The sequence below is a fragment of the Athene noctua genome, chromosome 5 (genome assembly GCF_965140245.1).
Source record: "Athene noctua chromosome 5, bAthNoc1.hap1.1, whole genome shotgun sequence".
NCBI classification, from domain to species: domain Eukaryota; kingdom Metazoa; phylum Chordata; class Aves; order Strigiformes; family Strigidae; genus Athene; species Athene noctua.
The window spans coordinates 19,745,312-19,765,010 of NC_134041.1; the positions used below are offsets into that span (position 1 = coordinate 19,745,312).

At 39.3% G+C, this 19,699-nt stretch overlaps 1 protein-coding gene across 2 annotated transcripts in view; it reads right to left on the reverse strand.

Annotated features, from left to right (window-relative positions):
* The window catches only part of ABCA4 (ATP binding cassette subfamily A member 4), an 85,891-nt gene that overhangs the window by 14,619 nt on the left and 51,573 nt on the right, over positions 1 to 19,699 (reverse strand). For both annotated transcript variants that reach the window (XM_074906592.1, XM_074906591.1), the window contains 18 exons: positions 19,251 to 19,475; positions 16,456 to 16,633; positions 15,015 to 15,146; positions 14,145 to 14,284; positions 13,201 to 13,338; positions 12,726 to 12,913; positions 11,858 to 11,948; positions 11,127 to 11,332; positions 10,655 to 10,703; positions 9,887 to 10,128; positions 9,334 to 9,458; positions 7,941 to 8,039; positions 6,167 to 6,356; positions 3,924 to 4,018; positions 2,903 to 2,935; positions 1,619 to 1,724; positions 1,427 to 1,501; positions 795 to 964 (listed from right to left, as the gene is read on the reverse strand). In XM_074906592.1, the coding sequence (XP_074762693.1) occupies positions 795 to 964; positions 1,427 to 1,501; positions 1,619 to 1,724; positions 2,903 to 2,935; positions 3,924 to 4,018; positions 6,167 to 6,356; positions 7,941 to 8,039; positions 9,334 to 9,458; positions 9,887 to 10,128; positions 10,655 to 10,703; positions 11,127 to 11,332; positions 11,858 to 11,948; positions 12,726 to 12,913; positions 13,201 to 13,338; positions 14,145 to 14,284; positions 15,015 to 15,146; positions 16,456 to 16,633; positions 19,251 to 19,475 (2,482 nt within the window). The remainder of the gene's footprint in view (positions 1 to 794; positions 965 to 1,426; positions 1,502 to 1,618; positions 1,725 to 2,902; positions 2,936 to 3,923; positions 4,019 to 6,166; positions 6,357 to 7,940; positions 8,040 to 9,333; positions 9,459 to 9,886; positions 10,129 to 10,654; positions 10,704 to 11,126; positions 11,333 to 11,857; positions 11,949 to 12,725; positions 12,914 to 13,200; positions 13,339 to 14,144; positions 14,285 to 15,014; positions 15,147 to 16,455; positions 16,634 to 19,250; positions 19,476 to 19,699) is intronic.

Below are 19,699 nucleotides of genomic sequence, written 5' to 3' on the forward strand. Positions count from 1 at the left end.
TAGCTAACAAATATGGATGATGGTGGCACCATTCCCTGATTTTTTACTTGTATTCATTCTCTAGAACAGTTCAACTCAGTTTGACAGCCTTTCCTGTATGGTGTGTCTCAAACTAGACATTAAGGCACAATAGTTGAAGTGTTCTGGGAGCTGTGAAAAGAGGGAGTCAAAGAGGCAAGTTCCAGACAGTGAGAGGAAGCGCAGATCTTGCCTATGTGCTAAGGCAGAAATTTTCAGTCTCACTGAATTTTGAACTTCTAATAGGAAACATGAGTGGGAAGTCCTGTCTTCCTAGGGGTGTCTTTTCAGGAAATTATGGCTTTTAGATTCTGGAATACACCAACCCTACTACCTGCCATTGAAAATCTACCTGTGTGCTGTCGTTAGCACCAAGAAAGAGCTTGTCAACTACTGCCTACCTGCAGTCAATTAAGGACAGTTTCTGATTCCATTTTTGATTATGATCTCTGTGTTATTTCACAAGTAGATCTATTGGCTTTGGAGCATAAACAAAGGCTTCAGAATCTCTGTGCTTGAGAATGAACAGAAACATGTAATTGTGTATAACCAATGGTCATAGCTCCTACATTGGATGGGAATTAAATCTTATAGGAACATAATGAGACAGAAAAGAAGAGATTGCATATCTAAATCTTGATTAGAATAAAACTTCAGGGAAAGGTCACCATGTCTCTCATGTCAAATGAACTATTTCTCCTCAGTCTGTGAGTACAGTGGATGTGGTAAGCCACCAGGAGAGGGAGGGGCCAGCAGCAGAGCACAGGCCGACTTACACAGTGACTTCAGAGAGTTGCTCCTTAGTGAGGTTCAGAGGGTGGTTTATAGCAGTGATTCCATATTCCTCAGGGGCTTGGCCAGGCCGCAGGTTAGCTCTAAGGATTGCATTATTTGCTACATTAAGGAAACTAACCATAGCATGCCAGCCTTTATTGTTAAACCACACCTAAAAGGGTAAGAAAGCAGAGATTCATTTATGAAGCCTTCACTAATAAATCTGAGCTCACCAGAAAACTTGGCTACCTTTTATCTACTTTAGTGGGCATTGGCAGCAGGGAAAAATCCAGCACCAGGAACTCCTATCTCCCAGGCACAGTCCAGCAGGAGGAGCTCACATACTATGCTTTTAAAAGGGTCGGACAACCACTGTGGATATTTCGAAGCACATTTTAAAACTCAGTAGCATGTGTCCTACTCAGAAGTATTTAGGACAGCAAGAAGTACTAAGAACATGGTTAAAAAAACCTCTCATTAGAAATAACTTAGCATTAATGCTGTATCCCATATTACTTACAATAAGGAGAGCATTTCAGCTCTTCTTGCATCTGAGAATGCCGCTAGCAATATTCTCACAATTTGAAGTCTATGTCAAGAAAGACTGAGTTAGCAAACTACTTCCAGTAAATACCTTAACATTATCTTCAGTTTCCATGTATTTAAGGAAATTAGAAATTTCTTTAGCAGCAGCCAGTGAAGTTTGTCCCTAAAATGAAAAAGAAAAGGCTAAAGATCAGCTGTCTTGGTGAAATCTGGTGCTGCAGGTTTTCAGATTTGTAACAATTCTTTAGTAAGGGGACCAAAAAAGAAAAATCTTGCTTACTCCTGTCACATTCATCATTCGGCCAAGATCACTTAAGAAACTGACAACTTGATATCCAGAAATATGAAGGACTGGGAGCCTTCCTCCTATAGAAATTCCTCCATATCTAACAAAGAGAAAAGTATCATCAGTCACTTGTACCACAGACCCAAAACTGTGTACATTGATGGAAATACTAGAAATCCACTTAATGTAAGTTTGATTTCTATACATCATGTAATTCATGTACAACAATCTCCACTCTTTTTATAACAAGTTTATTAGGTCTTTATAGGGCTTACAAATAACAGAAGTTCTATCAGTTTCTGAGGGTTTCATGCTGGAAACCTGAAAAAATTATTATTTAGAGAGAAAATTTGTAGAAAACAGTTATTTCTACAGTGCAAAATCTTTTAATCAAGATTATAACTGTTATATGTAATAAAGATATAACTGTTTGGACAACATGGAGAACTGAGTAGAGCATGGACCTCAGTTAAAATTTCAATTGCCCGGAGAGGAGCAAGTATTCATCAGTGCTGGTGCCAGCCAGTCCTCCATAATGATAAATACTATTGCATGAGATGAAACAGTCTAATCCCATAGAAAGTAATGTTTGCACATGAACTAGCAGATATTCCATGAAGGAAGCCAGTCATCTAGCTGCTACCTTTGAAGTGAATTCCTACTGCTGATGAAAAACTAAATAAGTATGTTCTTCAGGCAAATCAGTCATCTTTCTAAGCTTAGTATCTACAGTGTAGATATCACGCTGGGGTTAGCTGATGCCTCTGCATAAGCATAGAGTACTAGTGGAATCTGTTTTATAACTATTGCACTTGTTCAGAGCAGGGATGAGGAGCTGTGGTTGTTACTTCTGTATTTGATAGGACTATGTCTAGGTTTCATCTTGCGCAGATCCTTTTTTTGGAGGATTCACATTTTTCTGATGTACTTTGAAAGAGCTGCATCAGAGCACTATCAAAACATAGCACAGTACTGTATTGTGATTTCCCATCACACAGATCCCATTAGTCTGACTCTTACAGATAATAAAACTGTGATAGTTCCATTGTGTGCCTCTGGCCTTCCTCCTTGTGGGGGTAGTCCAAACAAATATAACCCCTTGTCTTTACAAAACCCTTGCTGACCCCCAACCTATTTCCCACTGAAGAAATCTCTTTGTTCTACATTATCTGCCACAACTCCCTTTGTACATTCAGAGAAACACTGTGAGGCTCAGCAGTTAAACAGAAATTCATTGTTCCTTTATTTACCACTATAATCTGTGAATTAGTTTCTTACCTTCGTTCATTGACCCAGTATTTGCTCTTCAAGCTGAAACAGACAAAGAGAATCCTGTCTCTTAATGCACTGAACCAAAGTCAACGGTATTGTCAGCCTTAAAAGTGAATTCCTATTCTTTCCAGATCCAGAGTTTCACCTAGGTTTCACCTAGACAGCCTTTTTTTTTTTTTTTCTTTTTCTTTTCTTTGCTTTATTTTTAATTGTTGCTGATTACTTTGAGTTGTAGGGTTGTCAGGACTTTTGGTATTCCCTGCAGTGGGTTTTCTTGTTTTGTTTTCTGACATGATTCATCTCTAGCTCATACAAATATAAGCAAGATTTCTAAAGTGACGCATACTGGCTCTATCCTAAATCCATAATGAATTTATTTTAAAAGACGTATCTAAAGCAATTATTACATGTGCTAAGATGAATCAGTCAAAGGCAGGCAGCACGTAGCTAATATAATGGGAATTTCAAGAACTTGGCTGGGAATTGAAAAGGTAGCCAGGCCTGAATCAGAAATACAGGCCATGGCCATTCAACAGCTAATTACCATGCACAACAGTCAGGCAAGCTGATGCCCTAAGAGTAGGATAAATGGATCTATGAAACATTGGCCTTTGGCTCTTTAGGACTTCTGGGAAGCAAGTGATAATTAACTGAGGCAGATGGTCATGCTGGTGTGGCTACAGTTCCTTGGGGACATAAACTAGTATCTCTGCAAGGCAGTTCACCATGCTATGCAGAGGTACCCTTTTTCTCACCACTGACACAGTTACCATTTACATGGCATTTCAATGACATGGATTCCATCAACATGCCTATAAAGGAGTACCAGGCTATACGAATACCTATAATTAAAAGAATTTAACTCCCTTAAGATAAGCATCTCCTATTCTTACATCAGGAATATGGACATGATGCTCAAGTCTACACAATACTGTGGCAAATGAGGTGCTATGTTATTATTAAATGAGAATTTCATGGCCAGGTACAAAATACCACATGTGAAAAACAAAGAGAGAATCATCCCTACCTCCCTTTTATTAAAGTGGGATATGTTTTCACCAGAAAATCCGATATATTTCTGTGGGTCAGATCTTGAAGAATTTCTGTGCTGTGCTGCACTCTCTGGAAAGAAAAGAAAACCCAATCAATCACAGTAAACTTTAGAGTCTCTAAAGCTCTTAAGTAAGTGTTTGTCAGAAAAACAGCAAAAGTAGCTTTGATTCGGAGGAATTGCTCAGGTTCATAGTATCACTATAATGAGAGAGGATCATTCACTTTCTAGCCAAAACATACATACTTTACTAAGATTTCAGAAGAAATCATGAAATCACAGAAGTTTGCAATGCCTGTCACAAACCAGTTGGCACTTCACTCTGAATTTGGCCCAAGTTATTTGCAACAAAGGCCAGGGTTGCTCAAGGCTTTTTCTTCACTGTGAAAGAAGGAACCTTTTCAAATAAATTGAGGTCTCAGTGAAGGTAATTTCCTATGATTTAGCAAGTTGAAGTAAAATTTAATATGAAAACTTCACCTTCACTAGCACATTAGATACTTTGAGAGAAAATTGCTTGCTTTTTTTTTTTTTTTTTTTTATTAAAACGATGCCACATGACCTCTTTGTGAGTCTTCTGCAAATACAGGGTCACCATGAAATGCAAGACCTCAAACTTGCTGAGTTTATTCCAAGGTAGAATATGCTTAAAAAGGTTCCTGGGTAGTTTCAGAGGGCAAAACAAACTGAAATGACCTAGTAATGACCTAGAAAGTAAATTTAATTAACTTTCCAGAAGTTCCTACATTTGTCCACAGAGAGGCAGTACCGGATGACACAGAAGATACATTACAGATGTCTAGCTGATTCTAGACAATACACAGGAAGAGTGGTAGCATCCTCATAGTGCCTTCATTAAATGAGCTGTCTATGCTTAGACATACTTCACAATTACTTACATACTGTTGCTTCCCTGAAGACTCAAATGTGAACTGTTTCTTCCTGACAAGTTATACAAAATTATCATATCCTGCAAAATTATCAGGGTACTATCATAATAAACACATTTCTCTTGGAGGACTAGAATCACCACAAACAAACAAATTAATTTTGCACCCTGGATTTGAAGTCTTAGACTAAATTTCCCTCTCAAATACACAAGCATGCAATTAGAAAAATTGAACTTTGGCTGTCTGTTGGACAGGGATTACTCGGAAATCAGAAACAATCTAGGACGCTCAGAATATAACCTCTATTAATGCTTTTTTTGGCTTCATAGACAGGATTTCTACAGATATTTGAAACAACTTTGCTTTGTTGCTTTGTGAATAGTGTTAGAGAAACCAAAGAAGGCTGAATCAGTATTTTTAAGAGATCATGTCAATTTGGATTCAGAAATTGATTAAGCTTGTGACTTAGTGTTAAAACTAGAATTATTTTAGTCATTTGACTAATCTGTGAAGCCTGGCAAACAGGAATATAAAGATGAACAGTGTGCATGGTGAGACATTAGTGAGCTGTTACTCTCAAAGCGTCTGCAGTTCTGTTTTCTTTAACTTGTTAGAAGAACATTTAGAAAATGGAAGCAGTAACACATTACAATTTTCCTTTGCTTTTCAAAAGAGCAAGCACATTTTATAAAGAGTACTACTAAGATTATTCATTGATAGAAACAGGTAGGAATATAGTTCTCATCTCTTCTCCATACAGCATCAGTGCTTATTAAATTACTCATCTTCATTCACATATATACAAACATTTGTTTTTCTAGCTCAGAACTTTCTTTCTAGAAATTGAACCAAAAGACATGTAAAAAAATAATTTGGGGTTGACTCAATATTAATTTTCCCATTTTTAACAAGATGATCCTGCTCCATGTTTTCAAAATCATGACTCCCTCCCTCCCTCCCTCCCTCCCTCCCTCCCTCCCTCCCTCCCTCCCTCCCGTTCTTTAAAGAAAGGCAATCCTTTAAGTATAATTGTTCTTTGAGGAAAAAAAAAAAAGATATTTTAAAAAAGTATTTGATAAATTGTTAAAATTTTTCTGATTTTCTTCTATATGAAAAGTTTGCAATTTGGCTGAAAAGAGTAATCTAATTTCATTTAAATGTGCAAGCTTTTCCAATACCTCTGAAGCTGACTTCCAAATTCCAGAAATTCTTGCTCCCTTCAAGAAATGTACTCAATTCCTTCCATATATATTGGCATGGCACACTAATCCCTTTTCCAGCACTTGCCATGAAACTTTTCTACAAAGATTTATGGCACAAGGACACAACCTGTGGTGGTGGGAGGCCTCCTGCACCTGCAGGGCATTCTGGCAGCATAATGAATTTCTTGTGAGTGCTGCACTTGCAGGAAGGTGAAGGATTCTCAGGGCTCCACTTTTGGCTCAGCAGGACGCTGCTTAGGTTAGGATGAACAGCAGGTGTTTTCCAGGCAGTTGGCATATTATTGCATGTGTAGTTCCTGTGTAGAGGAACAGACTCTTTAATCTGTGCAGAGATAAAGTTCATGACAGCTCACAAATCCAAAAAACCACAATGCTCTCGGCAAACATTCTCCTCTCAGCCTTTATCCTATGAGTTATGAATAATAAGCACATTTTAGAGGACTTGGTAAACGTGAATAAATATAATCTCCCTGACATCTCTGCCAAGCTTACTGTCTTCAGTTTGCAGATAGGACACTGAAGGAACAAGGGAAACGTGTTTGACCCATGAGTACTCATGAAATCTGCACATATCTTTGTGAAGAAACTATAATTTTCCTTGCTTATGCAGTATCTTTTCTCTATATTTTTGAAGTTTCCTCTTTGTTCATGCTGTACCAGGCAGAGGAGAGGAGGGGGAAGAGAGAGGAGAGGATAGCCAGAAGAAACAAGATGATGCATATTACAACAGGGAGAGAGGCAGGAGAAAAGGAACAAATGGCCAAGTGTAGCATGCCATTGGCAAATGCCTCCAAAGCAGGACTCACAGGCAGGGTAAGGGGATAGGACAACAACATCAAAGTAAGAGCTCTTTTGTCCTCACTTTAGAGTGAGAATAGCTTCAGATCACAGAGACTGTCCTATTGCTTCTTCACACTCTGAGCAATGGATGAAGCTATTGATTCTGAACACACCAGGACGAACCTGAGGGGACTCACATATGGAAAGTGCCAGGGAAGCTGTGAAAATCTGGGTCTGAGCCCACTGGCCTACTGTGCTGATTTTGGCTGGGATAGAGTTAGTTTTCTCCAACAGTAGCTAGTGTTTGTGATTTGTGCTGGAAACAGTGTTGATAATACAGGGATATTTTAGTTATTGTCAAGCAGTGCTTACACAGTGTCAAAGCCTTTTCTGCTTCTCACCTCACCTGTGAGTGGGCTGGGTGTGCACAAGAAGTTGGGAAGGGACACAGTTGGGACAGCTGACCCCAACTGACCAAAAGGATAATCCATAGCCTATGACATCATGCTCAGCATATAAAGTTGATGAAAGAAGGAGGAAAGGGCAGGGGGGACACATTCAGAGTGATGGCTTTTGTCTTCCCAAGTAACCACTAAGCACAATGGAGCCCTGCTATCCTGGAGATGGCTGAACACCTGCCTGTAGACAGGAAGTGGTGAATTAATTCCTTATTTTGCTTTGCTTGTGTGTGCAGCTTTTGCTTTACCTATTTAACTGTCTTTATCTCAACCCATGAGTTTTCTCACTTTTACCCTTCCACTTTTCTCACTATCCCACTGGGGGAGGAGTCAGGAAGCAGCTCTGTGGTGCTTAGTTGCCAGCTGGGGTTAAACCACAACACCTACTGACATAAATTTCAAGGTTGCTTCATTCTTAATACAAGGCTACATGAGCACTGTGAATCATTCTTAATCCAGTAGCATTGTGTCTTGCTGTTTATTTCTTACTTTTGACCTGGTATTAGATATTATTGCCAAAAATATATCTGAAGCATTGGCTCTAGTAAAAAGTCAAGCCACTTAATTCTTGTTGCACTACTCAAGTTCCACTAGTAATACTCTGCTAAAATCTTGTTCAAGAGAGATTAGCTAGCAACTTACGAAAGAGGCTGATTCTTCAGGCAGCGATTTCCAAATCCTGGTTTATTCAAGAAAGCATCAGTGAGGGAGACCATTTGCTCACTGCCAGGACGCTCATTGCTAAGGAAATAAGATAAGACTCTCTCTAAAATTTTTTTTCAAACTATTATACTGGTTTAAAGTATATACATATAGCAATGGGTGAAGGACAGCCATATGGCAGAACCAACTGCCCCCCTTCACATGCTGATAATTCAATTATTTTCTTTATTTATGCAAAACCCTAGAACTTTCCAAGATAGTTAACAGACTAAAGCAATGGTCCTTTCATCCTAATATTGAGGCATGACTTCTGACATAGTCCTATAGCAATGTTCTGCAAAAAGGCTTGAATTCACATTTCTACTCTCTCAGCCCTGTCACACTCAGTAATCAGAAGATGAAAAACATATTCTGCATTTTCACTCACTGAGGTCAAAGAGACAATGCTGCTAATAGTGAAGTGTCTGCAACTAACAACCTAATAACATTAGGCTACAGAATATTGCCAGTTCCAAGTGTTATACAAGTATGAATATCAGACTCTGCTCCACACACTACCATGTATAAATTAAATTATAAAGTTTCATGTGAATTTTCAGTATGAAACTAAAGAAAAATGCTTCAGAATTATTGCCTTCAGTTTTGCTGCTTTCTGCTAGTTGCAATCTAGTCTAGGACTTAAACAGTGTTTATAAATTTCCTCTGCATTGCACATGTTTTGACTTGGTGCAAGTTCAGCTTTGGAATACGTGAAAATAAAGGTGGGGCAAGTGTTCAGGAGAGCACAGAGGAATTGTGCAGTGACCTGGAAAGAACAGAACTGAAGCTTCAATGAAAAATGAAAGGAAAAAAATTCAGACCCGAAGAAACTGCTAAGCAGGAGCATTAACTAAACCTAAGAGTTTCTGCTTTCATCTTGTTTCCATAACTTTGCCCTAATACTCTACTAATTATAAATAAATCTACTGCAGGTCAGCATATAGGCTTGAATCTCATTGTTCTCTAAGATTATGACTACAGAAGTAGTTCAATGGCATATCAGGAGTCAGATTCCTTGCTGTCCTGGATCTCCTGCTAGGCAGGACATGTAACTTCATAAGCACTGAGGTAATGAATTAATGTAGGAAGAGGAGAGTACCAAAGACAGTAAGATATCTGAAGGACTGTTGGTTAGACATACTAGCAGTTGTATTCTCCAATTTGCTTCAATTCCATGCTATTTTAAATCTGCTGATTCCAGCACAGTTAATCCTTTTTTATACCACATAGAATAAGAAGCCCAGTAAGATAGGGCCCCATGATCCTAAATGCTAGGGAGGAAAAGGTGTATATATGACAGATGTACTTTTGCTCAGTGATTCGTTCCTCTTACCTGAAGAAAGTAAACTGTTGTCCATAAATCCAAGGGTATAAGTATAAGGCAGGATATTCTCCAAATGGAGGAATAATGACTGTAAGTATTAAAGACAGCAACACAAAACTAGCAGGGAGAACAATCTGCAGGGAAGATGAAAGCATCACACTAGGTTATTAGATATATGTTGTAGAGTGACACTGTACACACCTCATAATACTGGAAGTGTGTACATAACATAAACAGGAGCACATGAATCAGATCTGGTTTAGCTCCTGAACACCAACAATTTAAGTTCCAGTGTTTTCAGTTAAGATTCTAGTTGTCACAGAACTGTATTATGTTAAAAATAAAATGCTGGGCTAGTAGTGATTGAATCATGAACTTGGTGTGGGTGACAGCAGAAAGAAACAGAGTAACAGGCAGAAGAGTTGGAATCATAACTAGAACAGTTAGGTATACTGTTACTCATTTGCAGCACCTCTGTTGCTTTGCATAGAGACATCACTGGGAAAGACAGCATTGGAAATGTTGCAGGAAACAGTCAAGAACAGCAAAAGTCAGTCAATACCTGGGCTAGAAAGTCCTTGTGGCTGCGGGAGGCATGGTGGAACCGTTTGATGAGGAGTGCTTTGATCTGCTGATGTACAAGCTGAAAACCTTTATACTGCCGGGACCCTTTGCCCTCATTTTGATCTCCTGCTATGCCTACTGGCATTTGAGAAGTGTCATCAGTTTTTGGTGTGGTTTGTTCAGCTGGTTTGTTCTCAGTAGAAATTTTGCCAAGAGTAGAACAATTTTCTCGAGTGTCTCCTAGGTTAAGGATGAAAAGGGGCAGAAAAGACACTTTATCCTCCATACATAAGGTAGCACTAACATTTTAATGAGCTCCAGATTTTACCAACTGTATATATCACATCACCAGATGGATTTATTACAACTGCTGCACTGTGGCTGTGTCTAGTAGCATCACATAGGTTAATGCTCCTCTTACTCAGCAGGATGAACAAGTTAATCATGTACATAGTTTATGAACCAATGGTCAGCAAAGTACTTTTTATAAAACTACTAAAACCATTGACATCTGGAGGCTCGACACTCCACTTCTATTTACATAGTTAAGAACCTCATCCTATCTAAATAAAAGTCTGAAGTGCTGACTTCATCTTGTTTCTCAGATATCATGTCAGGCCCTAAACCCAGATATTTGCTGACCAAATTTATTTTGGCAAGAACCCCATATAAAGACTGAAAGTTCTGAGGCTCCTCTTTACTTGGTGTTCAGAACACAGAACAGTCCAAAGAAAAATTTATCAAATATTGATTCATGGATTTATACCTGCTTTTTGCATTCCAGGGTCAGCTTCTGCTGTGACCTTTAGGAAAACCTGCCATAGACAAATACATCTCTCTGTTAGGTATAGAACAGGTACAATAACCTCATCTCTGGAACACTATACATTATCCATTAACGTAACAGAAAAAAAGTTAGATATCTTTTCAGTACTCCTGGTTATTACACAATCAGAGGTCTCCTATGAAATATCTCAGAAAATAAAGAAAGGAACACACTAAGATTCAAAGACAGATTTCAGGCTAATGAGTCATGCTTCACATGGCTAACACGAAGTAAGGCTTGGATTCTTTCTCTATGCCCATCCCAAAGACTGAGTGTGCCACAGCATATGTGACTAGGTTTCAAAGGGAATATTAGGAATTAATAAGATTACATGCTTAAGAACAGAAACTGTCTCAGAAAACATTTTGGGGACTGATGGTAAAATTAGCAGGTATTATAATCTGTCTGTTACCTCTTCAAGTGGTGTGTCTGAAACTCCAAAACTGCTGAGTCCCAGGTCATCTAATGTTTCCTCCAGTTCTCTGAAGAGACTGGCATAAGATCGTTGTTTAAAGTGTTTATTGGGCAAAAGGTAAACGAGTTCCTGACCAATGCTTTCAATTAGTTTTGCTTCTGGGACATGATGATGAATTACTTCTGCTAGCTCATTCAGGTCTCCTGTGAAAAGTCAAAACAGCATTCAGAGAATGAATAATTAACCATGCTAAGCATGATTTCAAAAGCTGTTGTTTGTACTATACAAAAGGGGACTGCTCTATTACATAACTCACAGATATCTCGGTTAATTCTGTACTAGATTGGGCTATGTTGCTAATTATGCTCTGGAATTACGTAGCAGGAAACCATTTCAGGTCTTTTAAGAAAGCACAAAAAAATCTTCAGGAATATATGCTTAAGTTCTTATACAGAAAAGCCAAAATCACTTTTTTTCTGAGAAAACCAGTTTCCTTTGCTGTAGATATGCTTCAGTTTTCATTGATAAATTACACACATAGCTCAAAAAAGGTCAATGGTAAGCAAAACCACAAAGAAACTTTATCAAATTCACGTTACAATACAGTACAGATGCTAGACACAAGTACTGAAGAAGTAGGCCTCAGCAGCATTGATCTGTAAAATGAGGTTGCAGCATAACAGGAGACATAGCTATGTGCTGGAATGCCAAACCATCCCATGTCTTACCATCCAGTTCTGCCTCTGGAGCTCCTTCTTTGTCCTTGTGTGCACAGCTGGAGCAGGAGCAGGAGCACTGAGATCCACAGCTACAAAGTGACTAGCATGAACAAGGAACAGATACAAAGATGAAAGTGCTTCAGATACACGCAAAACATGATGTAAGGGTTGTCAGCCTTTGAACAGCTTGAGTCAGTGAAAAATGTCATATCTGGAGCATCTTGAAGATATTATAGTGAAAGTCATCTGAGGACTGGATTAAGCAATGCAAAAAACAAATCCACCTGCACAAAGCATATCTGTCAGTTCTAAATTACATGCCAAATATCTGGGGAAATGCGATCAGCAGTGGCCATGAGTATACAGATCATGTTGCTACTAAGACTGGAAGCAGACAGAATCCAGATCCCTACTTCTCAAGCTGTGTGAAGCTGGCTTAGCTGTGGATAAATGTAGATGACTCTTGTGTCTGAGGCTAGTTACTAGACTACACCATGTCTACAACCACCATATCGTCAAAGCAAGCATCAGAAAGACCTGTATATGGACAAAGGCAATTTGGCTGCTAAAAGTTTAGACATACTTAACTGATGAGAGTGAATTACAGACCACTGAGGGCTTCATATTAATCTATTATTTTCACCTTTCTGGCTGAATATATATATTTATAAAACCAGAGAAGATTTTTACCAAGAGATTTACATATCCATATAATTTCATGAGGTGTCATCAAATTTTCTCATTGCTTTCTCCATTTTGAAGTCAGTTTTGTACACAGCCTCAAGCAGCACTTAACTGCTTTCTACCTTGGTGCAATGCATGAATACATCTAAGTGTTTTTCAGATTATGTGTCCAGGGAGAGAGGTACATACTTACTGTAACCCTTCTAATTCTGGTGGTTTTCATCTTGCGAACAAGAGTGAGGTAGAAGCCAGACCCAAAGCTGTTCTTTAGGAATACAGGAGAGCCTGAGCAGAAGAGTTTCCCTTGGGATATGATGGCTACTCTGTCTCCAAGGATGTCTGCCTCATCCATGTGATGGGTTGAGAGGATGATGGTTCTGCCTAGATGGAATAAGAAGCAATGTTCAAGGCATGGACTCTCTCTGGAACTCAAAACGCTGCTTAGTTTTTTGGCAATTGACACAGGGTTTTCTCTACACCAGCACCGGGTCCCAGGTTTGCCACATCCATAGGTATCTGTTCAAAGAATCTTGTTTGCTTGTATTCATATCCCACTACTCATGTCAGTTTACACAGCAGGCACATACTGCATCTATGACAGAGTTGTTTTTTTTAAAAAAAAAAACAACAAAAAACCCCCCAAACAGTTTCCACTCTCAAACTATTACCTGAGCGATACTTCAGCAGAAGATCCCAGATAGATCGCCTAGAATATGGATCAACTCCAGAAGTGGGCTCATCCAACACTACCACTTTTGCTTCACCCACAAAAGCAATGGCAACGGAGAGTTTCCTTTGCATTCCACCTACCAGAGGACAGACACATCCGGAAGTCTGAGATGAGTTACATAAGTGGCAAGAATGTAATTAACACTGCTTTTCAGTGTGGGGACAAACTGATAAGTAAAACAAAATCCATCCTCAGAGAAATATTTCTGCAAAGTTAAATCGTCACATTTTTCTTCTGAAGTTCAGAACAGCTTGTTCAAAAAATATAATTTTAAAAATATATTTTACATCTACACGTTACATTTTCTGCTTCTTGCCAGAAGCAAAAGCAGGAAGATATGAGATTTTCACATTCTCACGTGAAACTAGCCAACTTTTATAGTTCCAGTCATGAAAAAGTACTAGAAGAACACCTGGCTCTTTATTCAGATCAGCTTTTGAATCTGAAGGTGAAATGTGTTCAGATACACTATGTGCATTTGTACTTTTAGAATCAAAGAAATTATTCCTACCAAATAATACAGTATTATAGAGTACTGATCCAAACAGCAGAGCAGCATGATAGCATACTATTTCATCTGCCTTGAAATAATAGAACATTGTATGTTTTTTCTTACAATGACAGATTTGTTTTTTATATAGTCATTTAAAAATAACAGGTTGAAGTATATTTGAATTTGTTGTATGTTTAGAAGAAACAGAAGCTCTAGGGACAGGATGTGCCAGCTTTACTATTTGTACACTCCCATTTACTCTTTGAGAGTAAAGACCTCCCCAGTGCACAGTGATATGTCAGAATATGGCCTCAAACGTGTAGTTCAAACAATAATTGCCCAAAGACAAAGAAAAGGCAGCAGAAAAAACAGAACAACACTGTGGGCACCTGACAAATTCTGAGCCTCTTCATTCCTTTTATGGGTGAGGCCCATATCTTCTAGCATTGTTTCCAGCTCTTGCTCAGCTTCATCCCTGGATCTCCCTTTCAGTTGAGAATAGAACAAGATGTGCTCTGCTACAGTAAGGCTGTGAAATCAGACAGAAAGTACCAAGGCAATTTAAATGAATAAGCAGATTTTTTCCCAAGCAGCAATAAAATTTGCTCTAGCTCTATCTTGCTAAAGGAAGAGAGGCTGTTTTACCCTAAATCTGGACCACAGATCTTCTTTAGGATCAACACACTTCACTCAGATGTCATAGGCCCTTTCTCTGCCTTTTCAAAGCAGAGCCTGTTACTAAAGGAACAGGTATAGCAGGCATCAAGATATCCATTTACAGGAATAAAATGGAAGCTAATGTGAGTAGCTGCATTAAGGAAGAGAGTCTGCTGTCGAGATGAACACAAACTGATGGCAGTGAAGTTGGAAATCACCTGAGAAGGTAGTAAATGGTTGGGTGGTAGTGCAAAATGGGCATAAAGATATATCACTACTGCACTCAACTCATTAGGAGGCCTAAATTACAGTGCAGGAATCTTCAGGCTGAACTCCCACTAACCCACATTGCAACAAAAAACATCAACACGAAGAGCACTGTCATTTTCCTTGGAAACTTCTTTGTTCCCAGCTAAATGATGCAGGAGATTTCTACTGCAGAAGGACAACACCTACCCTATGTGAGTGTTAAGACCTGGACAAGTACCTCTGAGATTTATCTATGATGAGCACCGTTAAGAGAAACATACCAGGCTTTGGGGACGTGTCAAGCATGCAGACTGGGATCCTTGGTCTTAAAGCTAGTATAGGATGATACTTACTGATTGAATAAGATGTTGTACTGAGGGCACATGCCTAATCTGTGCCGAATGGAGTCCATGTGAATCTGAATATCCAGGCCGCCAATCAGCACAGTTCCAGAGGTGGGTGGGAAGAGGCCTGTCAGAATCGACCTGGGAAAATAAAGTGAGGAAATTCCCACTTTCCTATCTTTCTGTGCCAGATTAGAAAGATGCATTGCATGATTCCACTAGATGGAGCATAATGACTTCTTACTATGTGCCTTGATGAAACAACTCCAGTAAAAAGCATACATACAGATACTCTTGCCCTGCTATGGTGAGAATCTTGTGGATCTGCTCACATAATTTTTGATACACCTGCCTGTATGGTTCCAGTCTGCAATAAAAAACTGTTTTAGTCAGCTACTCTGTTTCAGAGTAGTTTGTTCAGCATGTTACAACACCCCTATATACAAATGCGTCTAAAATGAAGCTCACTAGGACCAAGATGGAGAATAATGGTTTGAGGTCTCCAGCCATGTTGACTCATGTCCTACACCTTTGTTTTTGGTAAAATGGAAGGGGGCCACATGTTATGTTGCAAATGGGTGGAACCTGTTACTAGATTTGGATGAATAATAGATTTTTCAGTTCTGAAAATTTTAGAGCAATAGAAATTTCTAGTTTTATCAGAGTAGAAAAACAAATTTACAAAACATTTCAGCAGATTACAAAGCTTTTGTTTTGGGTTAAACGTATTTCTTGTGGAACAATTAAAATATTAAAAGGCAAATTAAAGTGCATTTGAAATAAAAGTCTTTTTAGATAAAAAATGTAAGTGGGAAAAATCATAATGAAACACTTCAGTTCTTTCAACATTTGCTGAACTTCTCACAGACTCATTACATGTATTGTTCACCAATTAATCTTATCTGCCAAATAAAGTTTGGTATAAAGAAAATTAAACATCCCTAAAGTCCAGCTTCCTGAGACACTAGGGTGCTAGAACTAGAAGAACATTTTAATCTGGACATGGATCTTGCATATATGTAACCGTTTTGTCTAAAGGGGCCTTTTCACACAGACCAAAAAATGTGACTGACTTAAAAGACAGTTAGAGAAACCAAGAACATGTGGAGTGTGGTGGCTTTCAAACCATCAGCTCCTTCAGCCAGACCATCCTTCTCCCTCTTCACCTATTGGGAGTTTGGCCATGGGAAATGAATTCTGGGGGAGAGAATTGATTCCTTCTCTCTAGACTTTCACTTGTTTGTGTCATGCACAGCCTCCCTCCCAGGGCTTTAGCTAAACCAGGATATTTTCTCTTTGCCTAGGGGCAGCATTTCCCTGTCTGGAAAAATCTTGATGTGCATCAAGCTAACTGCAGGGGTAGTAGAGAGACAAGGGAAGAGTGAAGACCACTCTGCAGGACAGTGCAATAGGGCACCGCCCTGGATTTGCTTCTAAAATACAGACTTACATGGTGGTTGTCTTTCCAGCTCCATTGTGACCAAGGAAAGCTGTGATCTGGCCTTCATAAAAAGTAATATTCATTCCATCAATTGCTGGCTTGGGCCTGTTTGCAAAAATCTTCACCAGGTTCTGAATGCATACTCCTGGAATCAGTCCTGTTGGCTCAGGCTCAAAGAAGGTATTTACTTGAAAGACAAGAAATTAAGAATGAAAAAAGAATAAAAGCACATGTTTTAATCCCAGTTCTGATGATGACACATCAATAAGTGCAGAAGCACATACCCAGTAAACTACAGCATCATGTGGCAGGGCCAGCTTCTCCTGTCACACCAGTACCAAATTGAGGCAAGATTTCTAAGTGCAACGCAATTTATTTAGATTCACCCACGTATCAATGACAGAAGTGGAGCCAGAATTGTAATGGTCTGTGGAGAGGTAACTCATTGGATCAGGCAAAGCTGAACAAGTTTTCTGTTTTCATTGTGTAGCAGGAAGATTATTTGGGATTGTTGTCTGTAGATACTTAGATAGGCTGAGCGATTACATTAAACAAGCAGCAGGTTGCCTTTCTAGCCTGGCTGAAATCTGCCATTCAAATCATCTGCCCAGCTGTGCATTCTTTTACCATGATGCTTTTAAATAAAACAACATTTGCCTTTAATCCTGGTAGGTGACATGTATCCCCTTGCTGAGGCCAGCTCAAGACTTAGGCAGTACCTAACATGAGTGCTACACAGGATGGCTTTCTCTCAAGATTAAAAATGCATTATTGTAAATAGCACTATCAGGATATTTTATTGCATCAGCTTCTAGACAAAACAAACTTCCTTTGAAGTAAATTAAGCCCTTGGGCAATGCCAATTAGGGGAGCTAAGAAATTTAAACTAAAGACCCTGTCCACTTTTGTTTACACAGACTGCTTAAGGCTTTGTAGGAAGGCTTGTTTTGCAATTGCAGTTTACTTAAATTGTTCACTACCCAGCAGGCCTGTGTGGAGAGCAGCCAATGCCATCTGCATGAAACCAGCCCCACCTCCATCAGTGGCTTGTATGACTGTCATTATAAACATTACTCAGGAAAAAGTCCCAAATATGTTGTACATGAGAGTACTGTGTATACTACAGAGCAGCTGAAATAATTCATCTAGAATTGATGGCTTTATTTTAAATAACATTATGTTTATAACAAACTTTTCTTTCGCTTTGTGAAAGAATCTAGGTTTCCTTTTACCTTACTGGGCCAAATCCAAACATCCCTGCATTTACAAAAATTCACATGGAGTTTGGCTAGATAGATATCCATATACTGGCAATCGAGGTACCCTCCTCATTTTACATGTATCATGAGCTCAACTCATATTTGCCTGCAAGACTCACTGACAAGTTCTGAGGCAAATTCTCTGACAATCTTCCCCAGTATCTGCTTTGCATCACCTGAAGAACACTGGTGGAGGGTTGAGCTCCCTGTTTTTGTGATTCATATTTTTCCATTCTGATCCTATTCCCTCAGTGCAATTTTGGGTCATTTAGGTCTTTGTTCAGAGGTAGCAGCACTTCTGGAGTATGTGGATGGCATTTTGGTGAAAAAATCTGCTTAAAATCTATCAAGCAATTAGGACAGCCTTATACTGTGCCTGTCCTGCTCTGCTAACCTGTGCTAGTATTGGACTGTACTAGAATTAAGCCATTAGAACTACTCTCCATTTCCCATCCCGCTCTTACATGAAGAACTCTCTTACATGAAGCTATTTTGGAAACTGCGTCCTTGAACCATACCAGGTCTGCTCTTGGCTTCTCCACACGTCTCCCAGTTCCTATGGCTGGCTGAAAGGGAAGGCGGGCTTTTTTGTGTAGTGACAGGCAAAGCCAATTCTCTGTGGCCATGGAGCAACAGGAACCTGGGAGCTGAAGAGTACAGCACCACAAAGATAAGGCAGTACTAGGAGAAGATTGGCTGAAATAACCTTTGCCCTCTGCCTGTCTTTTTTCTTTTGAAGTCCTGTCCTGTTTCCATTCACCCTGAATGAATTTTCAGTGCCTACGTGAGGAGCTCTGATGAACCCACTTTTATCTCTAGCTTTTCAAGAGAATCAGAGTGGGCTCAGAGCTGTCTGTAGCAGTTACTTTTGCTACAGAATCCATATGCATTCCTCTGACCATCACATATAGAAAACTTCTCTGGCTCCCCACAAAAGAAGACATTAGGACTTGAAAACAAGGAAGGTCATTCAGGAATTCTTAGGTGGTGGCTAATGTCAGCATCAGAAAAGGCTGCAGACTGACACAGAGAGCACTTCAGATAAATCTCTTTGAAACCAGCCTTTCCCCACAGATGCAAGACACAATAAAGATAGGAAAAAAAAAGGGGGGGGGGGGGGGCTAGGAGGGAAGAACATTCCTCTCAGTGTAAGTATTTTTATTGAAGTCATGACTCTGTTTAATTCTAAGAAATCAATGTATGTGTTTCTGAGGCTTCCCTCAGCATGAACACTAACTTAAAGCATAAACACCAGGCCATAGAAATAGCCTGAATTTACATGATAAAAAACAAGTTACAGAGCTCTTCTGGAAGGCAGCTTGATTATGTGTAGTGGCTAAAATATTCTAAGGGTTCGTGGATGTAGAGGAGTCAGTAAGAGGGTAGCTGGGAGAGTGCCTCTCCTGAGTTTAGCTCTGGCAGTCTCATGTTATCCTCTGTAGCCTACTGGGCTCTTGTAGTTTGACTCCATTCCTACATCTAGTTTGTTATCAAGTGCAACGTGTATGGCATCTCAGAAATACTCAAGTTGCTATCGCTCCTTACTGTTACTTTCGTCTTTGTCCTGGACATCTGTCTTGGGCTTCCCCTGCTGGATGGGTTCTTTTTGTCGTTTGTGTTTACATTGTTTGTTTTTACCATCCTTTTCCCCCTGGTTGGAACTCTTTTCTTCTGGCTTTTCAGGTTCTTCAGATTTTTTTGTTCCGTTTTCATTTTTTTCCCCTTCCATGGCCTTCTGATCCATACAGCCATCTGACTCTGGACTTTTTTCTACATAAACCAAAAGTAACCAACATTTAATTAGTCTAAATTTAATTTTCACTTATCTCTAGAGGTGATTTGAGGAAAAGGAGGTAGTCTTAAGCCTTGAGCTCTCCAAGAACATTAATCACCAGTGCTTTACTCAGGTTAGGAACACAGCACTCAAAGCCATCTAGTTTAAAATCTGCTTCACAGTGTGAGGAACAGATATTTAAGGAAAACTACTGATAATT